This window comes from Podarcis filfolensis, assembly GCF_964270895.1.
Source record: "Podarcis filfolensis genome assembly, chromosome: 11".
NCBI classification, from domain to species: Eukaryota; Metazoa; Chordata; class Lepidosauria; order Squamata; family Lacertidae; genus Podarcis; species Podarcis filfolensis.
In genome coordinates, this window is record NC_139613.1 from 25,800,966 (window position 1) to 25,823,258 (window position 22,293).

The window sequence follows — 22,293 nt, forward strand, 5'->3', positions numbered from 1 at the left end:
TGGAGAGGGGAACTTGTGGCCTTACAGATGTTGTTGGATTCCAGCTGCCATCAGCCCCAGCCAGCAAGGCAGGGGAGATAGGAGATGGAGTCCAAGGACATCCAGACTGCCACAGAGTCCCCATTTCTCTTCCGTAGTGCATTGGGAAATGAATGAGTACAGAAAATTCACTTTTTTTAAAAAAAAGTGGCAATCTTCAAATTCTACATATTTACAAAAATTAAAAATAAATAAATCCTAACTTCCACTGCCTATATGTGTTACTCATTTAACAACTAGAGTTTTAGTACCGATGTATACCAAGAAGTACATAAAGGCAAGTTAAGCTTGTTAAATGCTTTGGAGACCTCCGTGATTAAAGATGCAGCTGAACACAAATTCAGAAATGAGTTAGCAGAAAAAAAGTGGCCTTACATGTTTTAAAGAAGGTGAATAATTGTCAAAAGAAATTAATAATGTCATCATGAGACATTGGTTGTTGTGTGTTACATTTATAAATAATTCGTTGGCAAGTTTCAGAATTAAGATAACCATTCCAGGAACTGAGTAGCGTAAAATTAGCCTAATTCAAAGGACAGCATGTGAAGGTGCTAGATTTGTTTCACTTTTCTTTTGAACTTTTCTGAAAACTATTTAAAAACCCAATTATGTGATCAAATAAGCATTGGATCCCTAAGAGCAAAGAGGAAGCTTATGTAAGTATCACAATAATACATATAAATCGATGAAGCTGACTTACCTTGAGTGGGACCATTACAGTAGTCTGTCTAGTTCAGTACTAGATCTCAGGCAGAGGTCTTTTCCAGCTCTCCTCCATGAGATCCTTTTAAATGGAGATTCCAGGGACTGAATCTGGAAACTTTCACATGTAAAATGCATGTTCCACCAATGAGCTACAGCCCTTCCTGAATTAAAGGATATGTAAATTGTGGATAAAGGTAAAGGGACCCCTGACCATTAGGTCCAGTCGTGACCGACTCTGGGGTTGCGGCGCTCATCTCGCTTTATCGGCCGAGGGCGCCAGCGTACAGCTTCCGGGTCATGTGGCCAGCATAACTAAGCCGCTTCTGGTGAACCAGAGCAGCGCACGGAAACACCGTTTACCTTCCCCCTGGAGCGGTACCTATTTATCTACTTGCACTTTGACGTGCTTTCGAACTGCTAGGTTGGCAGGAGCAGGAAGTGAGAAATGGGAGCTCACCCCGTTGCGGGGATTCGAACCTCTGACCTTCTGATCAGCAAATCCTAGGCCCTGTGGTTTAACCCACAGCGCCACCCGGAAACTTTTTAAAAACAAACAAACATATATATTTTTAGCATGTTGGCGTTCTCAAGAGTTTGACGCATATTTCGTTCAAAATGTATGCAATTGCTGTCAAAAGTACATTTTATTCTTTGCATTGTATGAAATAGCTTAAAGCCTTAATTTTTATTTCCCTAGGAAAATGTTAGCATTCTTCAACAGCTGCTTCCTTTGAGGGCAAAATTAGCGGGAATTATGGGATACAACACACACGCCAATTTTGTTCTTGAGCTGAACACTGCACAGATCACAGACAATGTTACAGCATTCTTAGGTTTGTTTTTATTTATATATGCAAAAGTATAAAACATAGTACTTGAATCATGGGGTAAAATTTATTGTGAAAATTTACTGGGGGCAGGCAAAGAAAAGGATCTGATCAAGTATTTTTAGCATCTTTTTTTCTACTCAAAACTCTTATCTAACTTTCATTTTCTCCGCATATATATTTGGAGAGTATAAGAGAATAAGTGTGATTTATGAGATTTAAGAGGACTTCTATAACATTACCTAGCACTTGCTTAACCATTTATTAGTAGAAGTAAGCCAAGCAGTCAAGAGCACCTAGTTAACATCCCTAAATTTTATAAATCTACCTAGTTCAAGAAAGAAAAAGTGGATAATCTAACCCGCCCAGTTGCAAATAGGTAGGTGTTTTATTGGGTTGGAACAAGTCCATATCTGTCTGTCTCATTATCTACAGGCTATGGAAACAGATATTCCCTAATGACACCAATCCAGATGATTAGGATCTGTTAGGAACTAACTTGCAGGAAATACAGTTGTTGTTTTTAATGGAGTTGCTCCTCTAGTAAATGCTATGCCAGCCTTTAATTAAGAAGAAATTACTTGGGTATTAAGCGTTCAGTAGGAATTAACTAGACAGTGTTCTAAAACGGGCTTATTGATATATCACATCAGTATTGGTCACATATAGTTAACTGCATTTGATGTTTGTTCTTGGCCTTCTGTTTCTGTTCGACCAAATGGAGCTAAGAATGAAATGGTTATAAAAATGTAACTGCTGCAGTAATGTAAGAAAATAAGAGCCCTGCTAGATCAAATCAAAGGCTTATCTAGTCCAGAGGTCTATAGACAACCAAATGCCACTGGGAGCCCTCAAGATGAAGACAAACAAGCTGGCAAAAGTAATTGTAATTGTTTCTCTTTTCAGATGACCTAAGCAATAAGCTGAAGCTTTTGGGTGAGGCTGAGAGAGCGTTTATTCTAAACCTTAAGAAAAAGGAGTGTGAAGAAGCAGGGTTTGAATACGATGGCAGGATTAATGCATGGGACCTGCATTATTACATGAATCAGACAGAGGAGCTCAAATACTCTGTGGATCAAGAAAAGCTGAAGGAGTATTTTCCCATTGAAGCCGTCACAGAAGGATTACTGAATATTTACCAGCAGCTGCTTGGACTTGTATTTGAACAAGTGGATGGTGCTCACGTTTGGCATGAGAGTGTCACACTTTACACCGTAAAGGACAGCTCAACAGGTGAAGTTTTAGGGCAGTTCTACTTGGACCTGTACCCAAGGTAACTTTATGATTTATAGCTGAAATTAGTGGCGGCGGCTTTTCTTAATGGCATATATACCTAGCTCTTCTTTCAAGGATCTCAGCATGGTGCATGTGGGGTATCTCACCTCCCTATTTTTATCTTCCTCATGACATTGTGAGGTAGTTTAGGCTGAGAGAGCATCACTGGCCCAAGCTCACTCAGTAAGCTCCTCTCTGTGTCTTCCCCAACACAGTGCCCTCCAGATGTTGTAAAACTACAACTCCCAGCATGGCTAACGGTCAGGGATGATGGGAGTTTGTCCAAAACACCTGACCTGAAAAGCACCAGGTTTGACAAGGCTGCTCTGATCACTATATTTCACTGGTTCTCTTAATGAAATTTTTATTTACCATAAAAAGTGTTCTCTAGTTAACCAGTCAGCATATGTTTACACTTTAAAATTTAGTTTTAATGCAGGTAGTTAATAAAAAATAACAGATGGCAAGGATCATCTTATAACAGACATTTCCCTTATCTCTTACATTGGAAAGAAGCCTCTTCTAAAGGGACTCCTGTTGCAATGTATGTGTATATCAACTAACTACAAAGAAAAGTATGTTTATTTCTTTAGAGCAGTAGAGTTGGCTCCAAACTTAGTCATTCTTTAGAGTAAGGTAAAGGTAAAGGGACCCCTGACCATTAGGTCCAGTCGTGTCTGACTCTGGGGTTGCGGCGCTCATCTCGCTTTATTGGCCGAGGGAGCCAGTGTACAGCTTCCGGGTCATGTGGCCAGCATGACTAAGATGCTTCTGGCGAACCAGAGCAGCGCACGGAAATACCGTTTACCTTCTTGCCAGAGCGGTACCTATTTATCTACTTGAACTTTGACGTGCTTTTGAACTGCTAGGTTGGCAGGAGCAGGGACCGAGCAACGGGAGCTCACCCCATCACGGGGATTCGAACCGCCAACCTTCTGATCGGCAGGCCCTAGGCTCCGTGGTTTAACCCACAGTGCCACCCGTGTCTCTATTCTTTAGAGTAGCTCTGCTGAAATCTGTGGAACTACTCGTAAGAATGTCTGAGCTCAGAGCCAACCCATTTCTCCGCTCATGTACAGATGCAATTAATTTATTAATACATTAGGATTTCTTGAATCAGTGACAGCCCTGGTAAAACTCATTACTTTTAAAGGATTATAGTGTGGCTGATCACAGCTGGTTATTTGTGGATGGAAAGCTGAGAGCCTGGCTAAGATTTGTGCCATTCCTTGTGGATGCTCACAGTTTCCCCCCAAAGGAATAACTCTGGGAACTGTTGTTGTCTTTGGCGTTCATATATTTAGCAATGACCTCTTTTAACACTGCTTCCTGAAATGCTACTGAAATTCAAGGACACAGGGCAGATCCTAATGCAACTATGACTGCCAAGTGCTGCCAAAGTTAGTTTGTTTTGTATTTCTAATGTCCCTTTATGGCACGTGCCTCAAAGCTTAAGGTGTTTTGCAACCCTTAGTCTATGAAACTGAACACTTGGACGGGATTAACTTCTAAACCTCCTCAGGCAGCCCTTATAGCTTGGCTGTAGAACACAAAACCAGGTGCTGTTGGCTGATGAACCTGCCAAGCCAACATATCTAAATTGATATAGTGCCCAGTGGTTTCACTATGCTTTGAGGGATTGCTTGTTTTTATTCCCATGTTGTTCATTTCTAAACATAGTTTCCTCAAAAAGGAGAAGGAATAATGTTTAGCAGGAAATCACTGCACTTAAGTTTTCTTCCTCATCAGGACTGTGGCTTACTTTCACCACAATGTCAAATCATGGCTTGGTAATAGAGAACATCTCTGTGGTGTCTGCAACCTTTGCTGCCGCTCTGTCACCTGGTTCACACACAATGCTAAATCAAACCATGAACAAGCAAACATGCAGGTTCTCAATAAAGGATTGTGGCTGCTTTGCTCCTCCTCTGGTCCTGCTGCCATGGGCTAAGCACCCCATCTTTTAAGAAGATATTCCAAGAAAGAATAACTTCACCCCGGAGGTGTGTTGAGAACCAAATGTTTCTGACCATGACACATTTATATCCACTTCCCTTCTCTAATGGCGTACAAATGATGTAACTCCCAGAAATGCCTGACACTCAAGTAAAAGGATAAAGGAGGGGGAATATGAAGGCAGAAGTCAAAAGGCAATAGGCTCCAGAAATTATAATGTGGTAAAACGTAACTGATGGTCTGCAAAAGGTGTTGAGGGGAACCTCGTTGTAACTGTAATAGTCAGGAACATTATGGAGTTTAGTCTCATGCATTATTGTTTGCACTTGACTTCACAGTTCCAAAGGATAACATAATTAGATTCCATTCCTGAAATCTTTTTAAACATTAAAAGGAAAGGCTAATGCTTCAGGGAGTAAGATCTGTCCTTTTCCATGACTAAGGATAGCTTACAGTAAAACTGACACAAGGAAGCAGTCAAAAATTTCCCTCGTATCATGTCAATTTTGGGAAAGAAAGAAAAAACATTATTTTATGTGCTTAGATTCATAGAGCTGATGCTATTGTTGTTTGGATTCCAAGTATGGTGGCTATATATATATATATATATATATATATATATATATATATATATGGAAATGTGAAATGCTTTCTTGTTAATAGCTATTCCAAGAAAAGGATGTTGTTCTCTAATATTGGTAAGCAATGCCAAATGATTCACTTTTTCATTGAGGTAGTTTGCTAAACATGCTTTTGGCCTATTTCTTACTCAGAGAAGGAAAATATGGTCACGCGGCATGCTTTGGACTCCAGCCCGGCTGCCTCCTCTCTGATGGCAGCAGAATGATGTCAGTAGCAGCCTTGGTAACCAACTTCACAAAGCCAACACTAGATCGCCCATCACTGCTGCGACATGATGAGGTGAAAACCTACTTCCATGAGTTTGGACATGTAATGCACCAGATATGTGCACAGGTTAGTGGCTGCCTTATTCCTCAGACAAAATAGTAAATCTTCTAGTCTGGTTCTGTGAACGTGAGCTTCCATTTTGAAAGAAGACAACAGATCAAAGAGCTGCATGTCAACTTCCCTCCAACTGAAAATAGAAAACTTTTATTTCAAATAATTCAGAATTAATGGTAAATTTGGATGGACTCTCCATTTACTTAGAAATATTTCCCGTTTATAAAGTTTCTTTGTATATTTCAGATTAAAAGCAATCCTTGGTAAATCCTGATCCCATGAATGTCAAGGGCAGGCTTGCTCATTGACTTTAACAGAGGTGCCATCCCATCCCTGATGACTCGGGTCATTAGGAATAGAATCTGCTTGTACCTGTGGAACCAAGTCTTCAGTTCTGATTCTTTATTGCTCTAGAGTGCTACAGTGGGCCACTTCAGAGAGAGAGACTGATTTGCCTCTGTGCATAGATCTGGCAAACAACCTCCAATTCCACTGGCCCTACACATCTCAGTTGTGGCCCATGTGCATAGGTCAAAATTGCTGAGTCTTTCCCTATTTTCTGGGTGTTGACTGTGCAATGTTGGCCTGTGCATGTAATGTTTTATGCACATATAAGAACCAGTGTGGTGTAGTGCTTATTAGGACCTGGGAAAGCAAAGTTCAAATCACCACTCAGCCATGAAGCTCCCTGGGTGACTTTAGGCCAGCCTTCATCTCCTAGCTAAACCCACTGCACAGGGTTTAGGATAAAATGATAAGGGAGGATGGTAGACTATTAATAATAATAAGGCTGTAACTTGGACGCACTGTCCCCATGCATAAGGGCTGGATTAGCCTTCTTGTGTGTCGTCTGAACCATTCCAGAATGTTGGAAGAATGGGGTACAGTGTTTGTACAAACCTATATGTGCATATATAAAAATCTTTCGCAAAATTGACTGTAATTTAATATGTATGTACACTCATTGGTTTATATTTGTTCTCATCTTTCATAGACTGACTTTGCTCGGTTTAGTGGAACTAATGTGGAGACAGACTTTGTAGAGGTACCTTCACAAATGTTTGAGAACTGGGTTTGGGAAAAAGAACCTTTACAGGAAATGTCAAGGCACTATAAAGATGGCAGCCACGTCCCAGATGATCTCGTTGAAAAACTGGTAGCTTCTAGGCTAGCCAACACAGGTATTCCCTTCTCTCTGTCTTTCCTTCCCACCCTCTCTCTCTCTTGCTATAGTTTTACTTTCTGTGTGAGAAAAAGCAACCTTGACATATTCTGAGTGAAAGAATGTCATTAAAATGACAACTGAAAGGACAGGCAAGGAAATGTGGATGAGCTGCACTGCACTGAGCTCCTTCGGCCGTGTCCCTCCCCCTCTTAGTTTCTTTTTATGATATTCTTTCACTCAAGGATGCTCAGGCTTCTTCCAGCTCATAACACATGAATACATCCTTGGTTAGCTGAACCTATCAAGTATCCCCCAAATTAACTTTACCCCCTTTAATTGATATTCTTCACTTTGTAAATGTTTTTCATGGACCCTGTTTAGTTTTAGTTGGAAAGATGGGGGGACAAGGGGAACTGCACAAGCCTCAAGCCTACTCTATTCATCTCCCCACCCCTGATATAATCTAGGATATCAGATAAAGAGGACCCATGTCTTACAAGCAATTTGTCCTGTATTTAGTATGCATCCTATTAAAATGTAAATTTACCACATTTTATTTTTTGTTTGTTCAGTTCTTTCAATTTAAAGTGGATAATGACATTTCCTCTGTATAATTCTATTCAACTATAAGTACAGTAGTACCTCGGGTTACATACACTTTAGGTTACATACGCTTCAGGTTACAGACTCTGCTAACCCAGAAATAGTACCTCGGGTTAAGAACTTTGCTTCAGGATGAGAACAGAAATTGTGCTCCGGCAGTGCGGCAGCAGCAGGAGGCCCCATTAGCTAAAGTGGTGCTTCAGGTTAAGAACAGACCTCCAGAACGAATTAAGTACTTAACCCGAGGTACCACTGTACTTGGTAAGCTATTTCTTTCCTATGCTCCTTTCCTAGGCTGGAATTTACAGCATTTGCATCTTAACAAACCTCTTGTCCTTTTCTTGCCGATTAGTTGAAAATTGTGTTTTGATCCTCTTCTTTATCTAGGTCTTCTGACACTTCGTCAGATTGTGTTGAGCAAGGTTGATCAGTCTGTCCATACAATCTCTTCTGCCGATCCCGCTAAGGAATATGCCAAGTACTGTGATGAAATTTTAGGAATACCTGCAACCCCAGGTATGAAAACCTGAAGCTTCTATTTTACTTTATAAACTCTTTGTACACTCCATGTTACTTTTTTTGAACACCAGCTTTAAAAACAACAAACTGTTACAACATTCTTTTTTAGGAATGATGGATGTTTTGCTTGATTTTTTTATTTTGCCACCTTAGGCTTCTTTGGGAAGAAGATCAGGGTTGTTGTTGTTGTTTAGTCGTTTAGTCGTGTCCGACTCTTCGTGACCCCATGGACCAGAGCACGCCAGGCACTTCTGTCTTCCACTGCCTCCCGCAGTTTGGTCAGACTCATGTTTGTAGCTTCGAAGACACTATCCAACCATCTCGTCCTCTGTCATCCCCTTCTCCTTGTGCCCTCCATCTTTCCCAACATCAGGGTCTTTTCCAGGGATTCTTCTCTTCTCATGAGGTGGCCAAAGTATTGGAGCCTCAGCTTTACGATCTGTCCTTCCAGTGAGCACTCAGGGCTGATTTCCTTAAGAATGGATCGGTTTGTTCTTCTTGCAGTCCATGGGACTCTCAAGAGTCTCCTCCAGCACCATAATTCAAAAGCATCAATTCTTCGGCGATCAGCCTTCTTTATGGTCCAGCTCTCACTTCCATACATCACTACTGGGAAAACCATAGCTTTTACTATACGGACCTTTGTTGGCAAGGTGATGTCTCTACTTTTTAAGATGCTGTCTAGGTTTCTCATTGCTTTCCTCCCAAGAAGCAGGCGTCTCTTAATTTCGTGGCTGCTGTCACCATTTGCAGTGATCATGGAGCCCAAGAAAGTAAAATCTCTCACTGCCTCCATTTCTTCTCCTTCTATTTGCCAGGAGGTGATGGGACCAGTGGCCATGATCTTCGTTTTTTGATGTTGAGCTTCAGACCATATTTTGCGCTCTCCTCTTTCACCCTCAATAAAAGGTTCTTTAATTCCTCCTCACTTTCTGCCATCAAGGTTGTGTCATCTGCATATCTGAGGTTGTTGATATTTCTTCCAGCAATCCTAATTCCAGCTAGGGATTCATCCAGCCCAGCCTTTCGCATGATGAATTCTGCATATAAGTTAAATAAGCAGGGAGACAAAATACAGCCTTGTCGTACTCCTTTCCCAATTTTGAACCAATCAGTTGTTCCATATCCAGAAGATCAGGGTAAACAAACCTAATAAATATTTTTTTTAATTATTTTTCCCCTAACACAGAAAACCTGGATACATAGGGTTGAATCCAGGATTCTGTGAGCAGAGTTCTGCTTATTAAACAGGGTTTCTTTGGTGTTGGCTCCTCCTGCATCTCCTAAAATGTGCTGCAAAGGTTGGGGGGGGGAACAGTGTGGGAGATGGCACAGGGAATTACAGTGGGAAGGAAGAAATTGACAAAAATAGCCTTCCCTCTGTTAAATTCTCCTTCAGATCAAATGCCTTAGCATGAACAGGTCAGGCCAATGAACTCAAAGGACAGCAAAGTGTTATACCTCTTCTCTCCACCACAGCCAGCATTCTGCCTCCCTTTGCTCTTGTCAGAGCCAAGCAAGAAGAGAGGGACTTAGGCAGTCTCCCGTCTGACTGTGCACTGCACAGTACCCTGTTCACAGTGCTGAGAGTTGAGGATCACTACCAAAGCTTGGAGACAGCACCTCGTATCCTAGGGCAGTTTTGGGGGTTCCAGTAGGGCATGCTAGCATGGATACCTGCCCCAGCCTGTCCTCTAGCCAAGCACCTGGGTCCGAGAGCCGCCATTTTAATTTCTTTCAGTGCCCCAGATTGACACTACGTCAGGCATTCTAGGGTGGCTCTTGTGTGCCCTTGAAGAACACTCTCACTTTTCTCATCAGGTGTACTCTATCCATTCTACCCCACTCAGAACACTGGCAGGTGGCAAAAGAGGCTGGCTCCCCAGGGAAAGGTTCAGCATGGTCAAGAGTACTGTCTTTCATGTACATGATATTTGCTTGTTATATCTGTTGATCCTCTAAGATGTTCTCATGTATGTGGAGTTCTCCCATGATTTGGCTAGGCCAGATCTGCTTGACTTCGGAGATGTAACTATATCAGATGCTCTTCTCTGAAACATTCTGTCTAAAGCCTGAATGTTTTATCAGTGTCTCCCATGTTTTCTTTTCTTACACTGCTTTTAAAGGTACAAATATGCCAGCTACCTTTGGACACCTGGCAGGTGGCTACGATGCCCAGTACTATGGCTACCTATGGAGTGAAGTTTTCTCAATGGATATTTTTTACAATTGCTTTAAGAGAGAAGGAATAATGAATCCAAAGGTATGGAAACTTCCTTTATGATGCCTGCTATAAAGTTCAACCAGTTCAAGGATTTTCTGTTGTCTCAAAAATATGGTTTACTAGAAAGGATATAAGGGACGCGGGTGGCGCTATGGGTCAAACCACAGAGCCTAGGACTTGCCGATCAGAAGGTCGGCGGTTCGAATCCCGTTGCTCAGTCCCTGTTCCTGCCAACCTAGCAGTTCAAAAGCACGTCAAAGTGCAAGTAGATAAATAGGTAGCGCTCCGGCGGGAAGGTAAACGGCGTTTCCGTGCACTGCTCTGGTTCGCCAGAAGCGGCTTAGCCATGCTGGCCACATGGCCCGGAAGCTGTACACCAGCTCCCTCGGCCAGTAAAGCGAGATGAGCGCCGCAACTCCAGAGTCGGTCATGACTGGACCTAATGGTCAGGGGTCCTTTTACCTAGAAAGGATATAACTGGGACGTTTGAATTCACAGGCTTTTCTACTCCTCCATGAGAGGTCCAGAAGGTGGCAACACAGAACAGGCCTTTTCTGCAGTGGCTCCCCTTTGTGGAATGCTCTCCCCAGGCAGGCCCACCTGGCGCCTTCATTGTTCACCTTTAGGCACCAGGCATAAACGTACCTCTTCTCCCAGGTCTTTGGCTAATTGACATTCGATGCCCTTTTCTTATCCAACATAATAATGGGAGTAAATGTTGTTTCTTCAGTTCCCTTTTTGAAAACCTGCTGTATAGAATAAAGACATGGAATTAAAAAGAGTACTGAAAAACAACAACAATGTAACATGTCCTGAAGGTTTTGCGTCTTAAATGAACAGACAAATGTGAAACAAAAAATGGCAAGCAAAAACAATGGAGAGCAGAGAACAAGTTAAAATACATTAGAATAGGCACGTCAAAATAGATAAGCTTTGAGGCAGCTCTGGAAGTGTAGGGCGGACTGGATCCTACTGATGTCAGGGGGCAGTGAATTCCAAAGATAAGGCACAGCCAAAGAAAGCAGACAGCAGCATGAGACATCAGATGCAGTTTTTGGTCTGACTGGGAGACGGGCACCAGAAGAGCTCAGAGGTATACAGAAAGGCAGACAATAAGTAGTAGCAGCAAGCATTCAAAAATAAGATGCTGAAATGAATTTAATGGAGGAAAGCGAGTGCATAGGAAGGCAAAAATATATTTACAAAAGGAAGCAATGGCCAAAGAGCTGCAAAGAATGGATACCAGTGATTTTAGCAAAGGGAAAAAACAACAAAAAGGGCAATGTAATAATCTAGTATGCTTCTGCATAGCTGCAGTCTAACATTACAGTACAGTGGTCTACTAGTTCATACACAGCTGTACTGTTTCATTCTATTCGCTGTGTGGGTCCTTCTAGTAACATAGAAGCTTGTATATGTCATTAATGGATGCCTCCAGGAATATTCAGCATTAGAAAGGGCCAATCTAAGTAGGCATTAGAAAACACAACATGGCAAGGGTCCTCACTTGTGGATGAGTTAACATGTAGACAAACCCTTATACTAGGATCAGTGGTAAGTGGAAGAACATTTTTAGACCTGTGTGCAGTGACAGACATAGACTTCCTCCAGGTGGTAGTTCTGTTGCCCTCAAGGTATTTTTGGGGGGTGGGCAGCCTGGTAGAGGGAATTCTTTGTGGCAACTCCTACATTCTGGAATTCCCTCCCCACAGAGGTGTGTCTAGAACCTTAATTGTATAGTTCCTGCTATATGCTAAATATAGGCATTTCAGCTCATTGGCATTTCACCTGCAATGTATATTGTCAAGACCCACCCTATTCCTGTGTTTGCGATTTATTTTAAACTGGTTTTAAATATTGTTCCCTATTGGGGATGGGGTACACTGCCATTGCAGTTTCAGCCCTGTCCTCTGACCAGTGATGTCAGCTGATGGGCCAGTGGGCGTGGCTTGAGGGAAAAGAGCCAGATATACTTCTTTGCTCACTTCAGGTTCTGTAAACATTAAAAAAACTGGTTTTCTGGTTGTATGAGAACTAATGACTTTTGGAATCCCTAGGAGGTCCATGTCAATCACACAGAGGAGTGACACTGGAGAGGCAGGGAGCAGGTCAGCTTGTGATAAAACAAAAATAAGTCATATCAGCTGCATGCCAAGACCACATGCTGCTTCCATTCTGCACAGGCTTCCTTTGCCTCTATTTATTGTAGAATTAGAAAGTTCACATAAACATGAAATGTCAACCTACCAATTTTATTTTATTTTAGGCTGGAATGAAATACCGAAACCTGATCCTGAAGCCTGGAGGCTCATTAGATGGAATGGACATGCTCCAAAACTTTTTAGGTCGCAAGCCAAACCAAAAAGCCTTTTTATTGAGTAAAGGATTATATACTTAATAAAACTATGGTCTCCTTGTAATCAGATGTCACCTGGGGGAATTAGTCTTGAAATGCCTGTTGGTTTCATGTCCTGAAAGGTGAAAGCACAAGAGTTTCTCATCAGCAAAGATCTAATTGTTTTTTCTAATGTTTTTATTACTGCTTTTCAAAGTTCATAATTCTCACTGTCGCCTCAAAAGCCACACTAATTTTTGTAATGTACTTTACTGAAACTCTTGCTTTTTTAATTAGTAAATTATATGTGGAATGTGATGAAGTCATAAAATGAAAACAACATTGTTGTATTTTTTTTAATCAGGTACAGGTGTTGAATAAATACAACATAAATATTTTTGTGTGGATTTTTCATATTGAACAACAATGAAGTGAAAGTCGTAAATGTTTCTTCTATTCATCCCTTCCCTACCCCATACATACCCCTTCCACTGTGTTAAAAGAATAGGAGTATCCATGTTTTACCAGCAGAGCCACTAGAAATTAGGGAAAAGTGAGAGGTAGATCAGGGAAACAGAGTAAAAGGCTTAGCTCTCCTCCCTATTCCCACTTTTCTGATCTTCCAAGTAGCTGTGTGGGGCTATTAATTGGTGGAGGGGGAAGCAACAGGAATACTGATTATGGATCTCCTATATCATGCAGGGGAGTTAATGTGGGACCCGAGAGCTAAAAAAATAACATCCACAGCTCAGCCAAGACTTCCCCCTGTTTCTGTGAAAAGGTGGTAATAAGAACTGAGCTGTGGTCCGTTTCTCAAAATTAAACCTCTGTGGAATGCAGAAGTTTCTGAATAAGTAACATATGGAGCATCATGAGTGCATTTTCCTCCTTTAAATCTGCTGGCAAGAAACTTCCACAGGAGGGAGACCTTTCTCTGAACAGAGAGGTTGTAGCAGAGGCTGCCACTTAAATATTCAAGATGTGGGGCAGCAGGAAACAAATATTACATAAAATTTGGGAGGCTAATATTTGTAGCTTGGTTTTTCATTTTTGTTTTTTAAGCAAAGGAGGCTGCTGAGGATACCCTGCGGTTGGAACGCTAGTGAAACCGAAATAAACAGCAGGTTATCTGCAATATTACTTAGCCAGTGATCTCAAGAGCTTCTTTGTAGCTTGCATTAAATGATCAATGCATCAATGAGACTTTAATTCTGATCACATTTGTTTGGGAGTAAGAGTACTTATCCATTACTTAGGAGTTGCAGGTTTGTACACTTTTCCATTAGCCCCCAAAAGGATCAAGTGCTGCATAGCTTAGGTATAGCCTATTACCATCCGTGTCTACAGAGAAGCTGGAAAAACTCATTTTCTCCTGTTCATTTTCATAAAACAGCCAATTAAAGGTAGCTACGCACTATCTCTTATTAGGACAAACTAAAAACTTATAAAACTAACGAGCAAGCTTTCAAGTCTCCCAAACAATTATGCAGTAAAAAAATTCCTCCCCCTGCCCAGCCACTCTTCCCTTATTTTTACTTGTTGTTTCTTTTTAGCACAATGGGACTTGTTTCTGAGTAAACATGAATAGGGTTCAGTTTCTACTGATAGTGTGTAAAGTTCTTTGTGGTCTTTCCTTCCCTTCCTCCCCATAATAACGGGTAAAATATATGGCTGTGCCTGCAACATCAGTTACTTAATTTTATCTTTATGGAAAAATCTAATCTGACAAGTTTGCAAATAATATATTTTCATATCAAAGTCAGCTGAGTAGATGTCGCCCAACTATTTCTTGCAATCAATATTCTTGTTTCAGTGTCTGCAAATACTAGTTGCTTCCTTTATCAAGGTGATATCCAAAAGAAGGTCAAGAAATTGATCAAGAACTTACGCAATCAATTAACTAAAAAGAAAAGGAATAAGAAGCTTTATAAAACCAGAGAAAGGTTCCCTACCCACTGGAACAGCATAAAAGAGCCTTTGTGGTCTAATTGTTCTCTGCATGAGGGGAAAAAACACTACTGTGAGACACTACTGTGGTGACCTCCATTTAACTGCCAGTTGGTGTGGGCTTCCCATGTATCTATATGTAAACATTCAGTAGATGTCATATGAGCGTATCTTTGCTTTCCAGAACCACTTTTACAGAAACATTGAGTTGTATTCCAGGATAGTAATCTGCATATTCAAGGGTATATGCAGATATGGGCTGCCTGCTTCTCACTGTCACCCACTAATTGTAGGATAAAAGTAAATAGGCCGTAATTTTAAAGATAGTTTAGAAAGGGGAAACATGAGCCTAATCCGGACACTAGGATTACCAGGAATGGTGACTGGTTTAATCTCCACCCCCAAATATCCCCAGGTGTACCCCTTTAATTATTCCCATATAAATTAGTGTCTGCCGGCGCCTCAAACCAATACATTCCTACCTTTGGAACTATAGTCTCTAAAAGACTTCTGCTATATCAGGTTTTCTTTTTCCCCAGCGCATCAAGGTAAACAAGCTAGTTGGTTGTGCTTTTTAAAGGGAGAGCGGGGATGCCCTTAAAACAAACAAACAAATATTAATTAAATTAAACAGTACAATGCAGAAGGGAGTAGACAAGTGGCTGTTTCATATTTGGGTCCAGGATCCTTAGAAGAGTATGTGTGTGTTTGTGTGTGGAATAGATGCACTGAGCTATTTCTGATCTCCATCGTGCGTTTGCGAAGAGGAAGGTTATATACATTGTGCCACTTGTATTCAGCCCAGTCTCAATCTTTCCCTAGCACTGTTTGTCATTTTCGAAATAGTAAACATTACAGCACTTTCGTAGGCAATCACTCACTGTCTCTTGTACAAATACACACCATGTATCTGTTCCCCTGCTATCATGCAAAGTTTGAAGAAGCAAAAATCCTGTTCAGATGCCTTAGCCAAGGGCCATCTGCTTTAGTGACATGACTCTTTGGCATTTCCCTAGGAAAATTTATGTGGCTGTGGAGCCTGATATTGTTCAACAATGCTCAAGAATAATTTTCTTATATTCAAAATGCCAAACAATATGTTTTAAAATGATTATTCCTTTAGCTCTGAAACTCAGAAAACCTGGCAGATTCCTTGTGGGCATGACCAGATTACATAGCCAGCATTTAGGTTGTGGTTATTTATTTATTTATTTATTGAGTGACTGAATTTATATCCCACACCTTCCTCCAAAGGAGCCCAGAGCTACAACCTGATAATCCTGGTTAGAGACTCAGTGTGGTGAAACAGTTACCGTATTTTTTGCTCTATAAGATGCACCCGACCATAAGACGCACCTAGTTTTTAGAGGAGGAAAACAAGAAACAAGAAAGCAAACCCTCCTGAGTGAAGAGGGAGGAGTGCTCCCGCTGCGCTCAAGAGGCTTTGCATGGCTATCTCCGAAGCCAGAAGAGCAAGAGGGATCGGTGCGCAGCAATCCCTCTCGCTGTTCTGGCTTCTGGGATAGCTGTGCAGCCTGCATTCACTCCATAAGACGCACACACATTTCCCCTTACTTTTTAAGAGGGAAAAAGTGCGTCTTATAGAGCGAAAAATACGGTAAGCGTGTCAGACTAGGGCTTCATCCACAGGAAAAATGTGGTGAACTGAATTTCAGGTTGGAAAAATGAGAAAGGGACAAACCAAAACTGACAAGAGAGAAGGCTTTATGTAGCCCAACTGAAGGCAATATGTTTGTGGGACACAGAGGAACACCTCCATGGAAAATCCTGAAGGGCAGAAGACTCGTTTGAATATCTTATTGAGAGGTTGCTTAGCTTATGACAACATAAATGGTTTGTGGGGCTGTTGCCTATGGGCCAGAAGAAACACTTCTCAGACAGTAAGGCAAATTAGATGACAAAGAGTTACTGTATTGTTTGGAACAGAACCTAGCAGACCGTAGTCTTGTCCTTGGTTTTTCAGTTAATTTGCCTGTAGCATGTGGCCTTGCCAGTAACTGAATAACTGCAAGACTTCAGGCTAGAATTTCTTAAATGGTTCCTCCTTACTTCCTGCAATAAAACTCATGTAATTAGCAAGACACACTTTTGGAAAGCATATTTCCTTTGGCGGGTTATTACTTTTCTCGAAGTCTGCAATTTATTTAAAGAGGTGTAAGAGAGAGAGAGCAGATTGGTTTTAAAACTCACCCTTAATTAGAATTACAGTGGGGTCCCAACTCCAAGAGCTTTTATTTCATCAGTAAATGTGCTCCTTTTCCCAATAAACCTCAGCCACCTTTTCTAAAGCACTGAACTTCCAGAGAACTGAGAGAATAAGGTCAAGAGAACTTTATTCATGTACTACTGGTGTTTATGGCAAAAAGTCTAAAATGGCTAAGAGTATAAAATGGCAATAAGTTTTTTTCCTTAGTTTGGTTCATGACCAGCAAAAAATTAAGGAAAAGAGGCTAAGCTGTAGACAGGAAGAGAGACAGAGAAAGCTGGAAGGCGAACCAAAATAGAAGACTCTAGTACTGAACAAAAAAAAAAGATGTATGTTGCTAGCATACAACTGTTTCTAGCAATGCCTCACTATACAAGGAACAACATAGAAAGGGAGAGATGAATTAGGACCCCATATATTTGTTAGACCACTTTTCCCCCATCCAAAGATATCACCATCTGAGAAGGATGGTCTCCAGCATAGTCCTGCCATCTGAAGTATATAGGTGGTGATAGGGAAGACCTTTCTCATGGTGCCTCCATGTCTCTTGTATACCATCTCCAGAGAAGCCTGCCTGACACCTGCATTACTGTTAGTGGTACCTCGGGTTACAGACGCTTCAGGTTACAGACTCCACTAACCTAGAAATAGTATCTCGGGTTAAGAACTTTGCTTCAGAATGAGAACAGAAATCGTGTAGCGGCGGCGCGGCAGCAGCGGGAGGCCCCATTAGCTAAAGTGGTACCTCAGGTTAAGAACAGTTTCAGGTTAAGAACGGACCTCCAGAAAGAATTAAGTTCTTAACCCAAGGTACCACTGTATTTGGGCACCAGGCCAATAACAATTCCATTTCCCCAGGTTGTTGTTGTTGTTGTTGTTGTTTTAAAAAAACTTTAAATAATTCTAAAACTTTTAACTCTGGATAGTTTTGATGTGCGCATGGTTGTCTGAACGGACTCTGAGATTATGCTTTTCTATTTACGGCGTTTTTATTCTATGTTATCTATATTTATCTGTTCCACCTCAGGTGGCAAAATGTCCTGGGTCAACCCTGGCTAGGGCAAACCCTGGCTTAAACAAGCTGCGCTTCTTCTATTCCATCTCCTTTGGCCTTGAAAGTGCACAGCCATAGTGTACATACTAAACGTATTGTCGCTTGGGAAGGTCGTACGAGAGATCATCTTTCCTTGCGCTTTCAGAATAAGGAAGTGCAGTTCTCCAGCCTGCAACACTTTCTTTCTGTGGCTCAAAACGCAATTTCACCTCCCTTGTGGCTGCTGCCCAGTCATAAATATCAACAGTTCTTTCTGTTCTAAATATAGCACGGGGCCAGCTGATAGAGTAAACTTTGTGTACACTGTGGGGAAGGGCCGTCGCTCAGTGACAGTGCAAGCTTTGCATGTTAAGATGCCAGTGACTCAGATTCTGGCCTTTCCTGCTGAAGAAACCGAGGTAACAGGGTTAGACAATACCCTGTAGAGCTGCTTCCCCTTCAGAGAGACAGCACTATACTATTGACCTGAATCATTCTGAAGCAGCGAAAAAGAGAGAGGCATTCTCACCCCCCCGCAACTCTTTCAGACATGTTGTTCTCTACATTAAGATTCCCTTGAATCCTACTTTACAGAGGACTGTCAAAGGATGTTTATTTACCTGAAGAGCCATCCAGCACAATTTATCTGGTTTAAAGATAAATAAAAAGGGAGAGCCTTAAAGACTGAGCAGACCCACAGGTCTTCTGGTTGGTCTTTTCCACTAGGGTGAAAGAGACTCAACTTGCAACTACCAGAAGTACTGCAGACCCAGTTCTGTGCAAATCTTGCCCCAGCTAAGATAAAAGATCCATGTTAAACTTTAAAGGCTTGACTTCTTTTTTTTTTAAGGTTAGCAGACATTTCAATTAAGCTTTCTGATTCTACGGTTAATTTTAACTGATTTGGGGCTGTGTCCAATGTTAGCCCAACTCAGAAAATTAATGGGCTAACACACGCAAATTAATAGGCCCAACTAACATTGGTCTATTAATTTCAGGGGGTAGAATATATTTGGCCGCAAGCCTATATCCCTATTGTTATCTCTTTCATAACTTCATTGTAGCATTGTAGAACACTTAAGAAACTATGGTGTTAAGGCATATATACATTGTTGAACTAAATAAATTATATGAATACAGTGGTACCCCGGGTTAAGAACTTAATTCATTCTGGAGTTCCGTTCTTAACCTGAATTTGTTCTTAACCTGAGGTACCACTTTAGCTAATGGGACCTCCCACTGGCGCTGCGTGATTTCTGTTCCCATCCTGAGGTAAAGTTCTTAACCCGAGGTACTACTTCCGGGTTAGTGGAGTTTGTAACCTGAAGCGTTTGTAACCCGAAGCATTTGTAACCCAAGGTACCACTGTATTCAAATGACAGTAATTGCTGTGTACTTCCTGTCTATTTATGTAACAAGCAAGAACTCCTGTGCTGTAATGGACTTTTTGCGGTTGTTGAACAGGAAGACCTGGTATCGGTTCTCCAGTCCCCTATGAAATTTGACCTGTGACCATGGCCCAGATCACGGAATCATAGAATTGTAGAGTTGGAGGGATCCCAAGGGTCATCTAGTCCAACCCCCTGCAATGCAGGAATCCCAGCTTCTATATTTATTGAATTTATATACTACTTTTCTTTTATAGAGCATATATAGGTTTCTCTCTTGTGGCCATTGACCAGATGTGAAGCTACTTAGGTTTAGCAAAGTTGCTGTGCTGTGGGCCTCACCTACTTCGCAGGGCTGTTGTGAAGATAAAATTGGGTCACTCCTACACACGTAGCCCTAACCACCTCGCACAAAGGAAAATATACGTGTTTGAAAAGCAAACACTGTGTTCTAGTTTGCATGCATTGATAGATGGGGGGCTGGAAAATATGTTTAGCAGATTGACTCAGCGTTGCCAAAACTTCATCCACAGGAAACAAAAACTTTTAAACAGGGTATTGGTGCGATGAGTCAAAATATGTAGCACATACATATTAAGAATTAAGAGCACTTCCTTTCCATTATATAAACCAAATCCACAGAGGCTGTACATATCCTTGTGTTACGTGTCTCTGTATATCTGTCACTGAAATGTTGTTATGCTCCATGGATGTTATTCTTATTCAGCACAGCTATGAACGCCTTAAGATCTCAGCTAAATTATTGGCAGGCAGAATGGAACTATTTCTGCCTTCCCTTAATCACAGCTGATAAACCAGATCTGTTCTGACTCAGTGGCCCTGGAACAAATGCAGAAGGTTATCTGATATATTACATTTCACTGGGATAAATGAGCTTAAGGTTCTTATTATATCTCTGGAGACAAAGGAAACATTCCAATGGACTTGTTACCCTCACACTCCCCAACCGTACGAAAATATTACAAAGTTCTGTTGCATACTTATTTTTCACTTAAGAGATGGGTGCACAATAACAGACTGTTACCAACTGCGGAATACATTGTGATCTTTGAACGGTGCTAAAGGGACATAGTTGGTTCAACTGTAGGTTATTCATTCCAGGTTCTAGGCTGGGGTAGAGGTGGCTTTTTAATAGGATTAGAAAACTTCATGTAAGACAGGTCTCTCAATAACCACTATCTATTTTTTTAAAATATACATTTGTATTAGTTTTTATATATATTTTCCAAACAGAACATATCATCTCATCTCATCTTATACAACATTTTGGCTATTTTAGCCTAAGACTTCCATCAACCACATCTAATGATTTTCAAACCTCATCTCTTAATCTTACATTTGTTATCCTCTCTATTACTTTTAATCATCCATAACTTAAAATCCATTCTCATAAATCTTTTCTGCAATATTTCATATAGTTCTCCTTACAAAACTTTTTGTAGTCCTATAAGCATAGTCAGTTGGTTACAATTGTCTTTCAGATAACTCGTATATTTACTCCAAACTTTCAAGAATTTCTGGTCCCGCTGGTTTCAAATTCTCCCTGTCATCTTATGCAATTCTGCATGTTCCATCAATATCATCTGCCATTCCTCTTTCGAAGAACCACTGTATCTAAATGGGATTTCTGGTCTCAGTAAACCCAGTTGCTGTGGTCAAAGAACAGAAGAAGGCTATCACTGTTCTCTCTCCAACACTGGAGGCAGACTGCATTTCAGTCCCAGTTGCTGGCAATACCAGTTGATAGGAACTGCCATCGGCTTGATCCAACAGGGATCTTGTTATGCTTTTTATCACTGCCATGTGAGGTTCCAGAGCACTGGGAGGCTGGAAACAGAATATTAGGCAAGCTGGCTAGATGCCACTGAATGTCCAACACCTTCCATTCACCTGAGTAAAAAATTATGTCTACTCAGCCCAATTATGCTTGCAGAACTTGCAGCCTAACACAAGGTGTCTAATAATTTTTATAGCAACAAGTTTGAAATTTGACAGGTCAAATTATTTTGCTAAAAAAAGAAGAAAAGCATAGCCAACGATCAAGATATTAATTATACTGGAAACTAAAGTTCCTGTTTTCTTTTAGAAATTTCCATAGAAACAGAGCAGGGGCTGCAGCACACAGAAGAGCTGTTCAGAGACTTCATAATTCCAGCTACAAAAAAGCTGCTGAGCTCACATTATTTACAAATTAGATACAATTCTTGGAATTGGTAGCACTCAGAGCTGGAAAGGCAAATTGGACTTTCCCCCTTCCTCGTGGACAATATTTATTTTCTCTCTTGAGGTGGGTTGGAAGGAAGCCTGAAAGGGGCTTTTTTTCTTTTCTTTTCTTACATTCAGAGACTGTAAGAGAATTCCTCTTAGAGGAATTCTGATTAACTCAACAATAGTTCAGATGAATTCCAGGACAGCTAAATCACCAGCACTGCAACAAGAGAAATATGAGTTCTGTTACAAGGTCGCAACACATTCGACTTTTGAATCAGTAGGCTGGCCTGTGTTAGCCTAAGTAGAGCATCTGTTTCTTATATCTGAGGCTTGTATGAGCCAAGTTTCATGCAATTCCAGTGTAAAGAGATGCATCAGCCTTTGAAGAGTGGCAGAGGAAAGCAGAAATTATAAATCCGACTGGGGCCACGATAGATGAACCAGATATTAGCAGCAGAACACAGAGTCAAAACTTTGCCATGATGCCTCCAATCCATTCAGAAGTAATTCAAAATGAAACTTGCATCGGGGACTGAAGTACTCTTCCCTGTTCTCTGAGCTGGAGTATACTTTTGATGAATAAAAATTAAAAGCAGGCTTTTATCTTAACACCAAACAGGAAGGGAAAGGTGCACAACTGTGCATTCAGGAAAATATTTTAAAGTTACATAGCACAGTATAATGTGCTTCTTGATTAATGATTAAATATAAATTCATTTTAAAACTGCAGACATAACAAAAAGAAATAAAATAAAGTATCAAAAATATAAAATACAAAGCCTAGAAGGGCAGAAGTATGAAGATATAGTGCAGCTCCAAGGAATAATGTATTAACTCATACAAAGATTCCTTTAC

General features: G+C 40.9%; 1 protein-coding gene and 1 long non-coding RNA gene across 3 annotated transcripts in view; one reads left to right on the plus strand and one right to left on the minus strand.

Annotated features, from left to right (window-relative positions):
- The window catches only part of NLN (neurolysin), a 28,704-nt gene extending 15,698 nt beyond the window's left edge, over positions 1–13,006 (plus strand). For both annotated transcript variants that reach the window (XM_083576105.1, XM_083576106.1), the window contains exons 7-13: positions 1,442–1,577; positions 2,478–2,844; positions 5,576–5,777; positions 6,760–6,946; positions 7,921–8,049; positions 10,179–10,315; positions 12,543–13,006. In XM_083576105.1, coding sequence (XP_083432231.1) covers positions 1,442–1,577; positions 2,478–2,844; positions 5,576–5,777; positions 6,760–6,946; positions 7,921–8,049; positions 10,179–10,315; positions 12,543–12,674 — 1,290 coding nt within the window. In that variant the 3' untranslated portion in view covers positions 12,675–13,006. The remainder of the gene's footprint in view (positions 1–1,441; positions 1,578–2,477; positions 2,845–5,575; positions 5,778–6,759; positions 6,947–7,920; positions 8,050–10,178; positions 10,316–12,542) is intronic.
- LOC310744692 overlaps positions 10,294–22,293 on the minus strand; it is a 40,517-nt gene continuing 28,517 nt past the window's right edge. Inside the window, exons 4-5 of the long non-coding RNA XR_014539659.1 lie at positions 10,739–11,022; positions 10,294–10,395 (exon numbers count right to left, since the gene is read on the minus strand). This is a non-coding gene — a long non-coding RNA (uncharacterized lncRNA). The remainder of the gene's footprint in view (positions 10,396–10,738; positions 11,023–22,293) is intronic.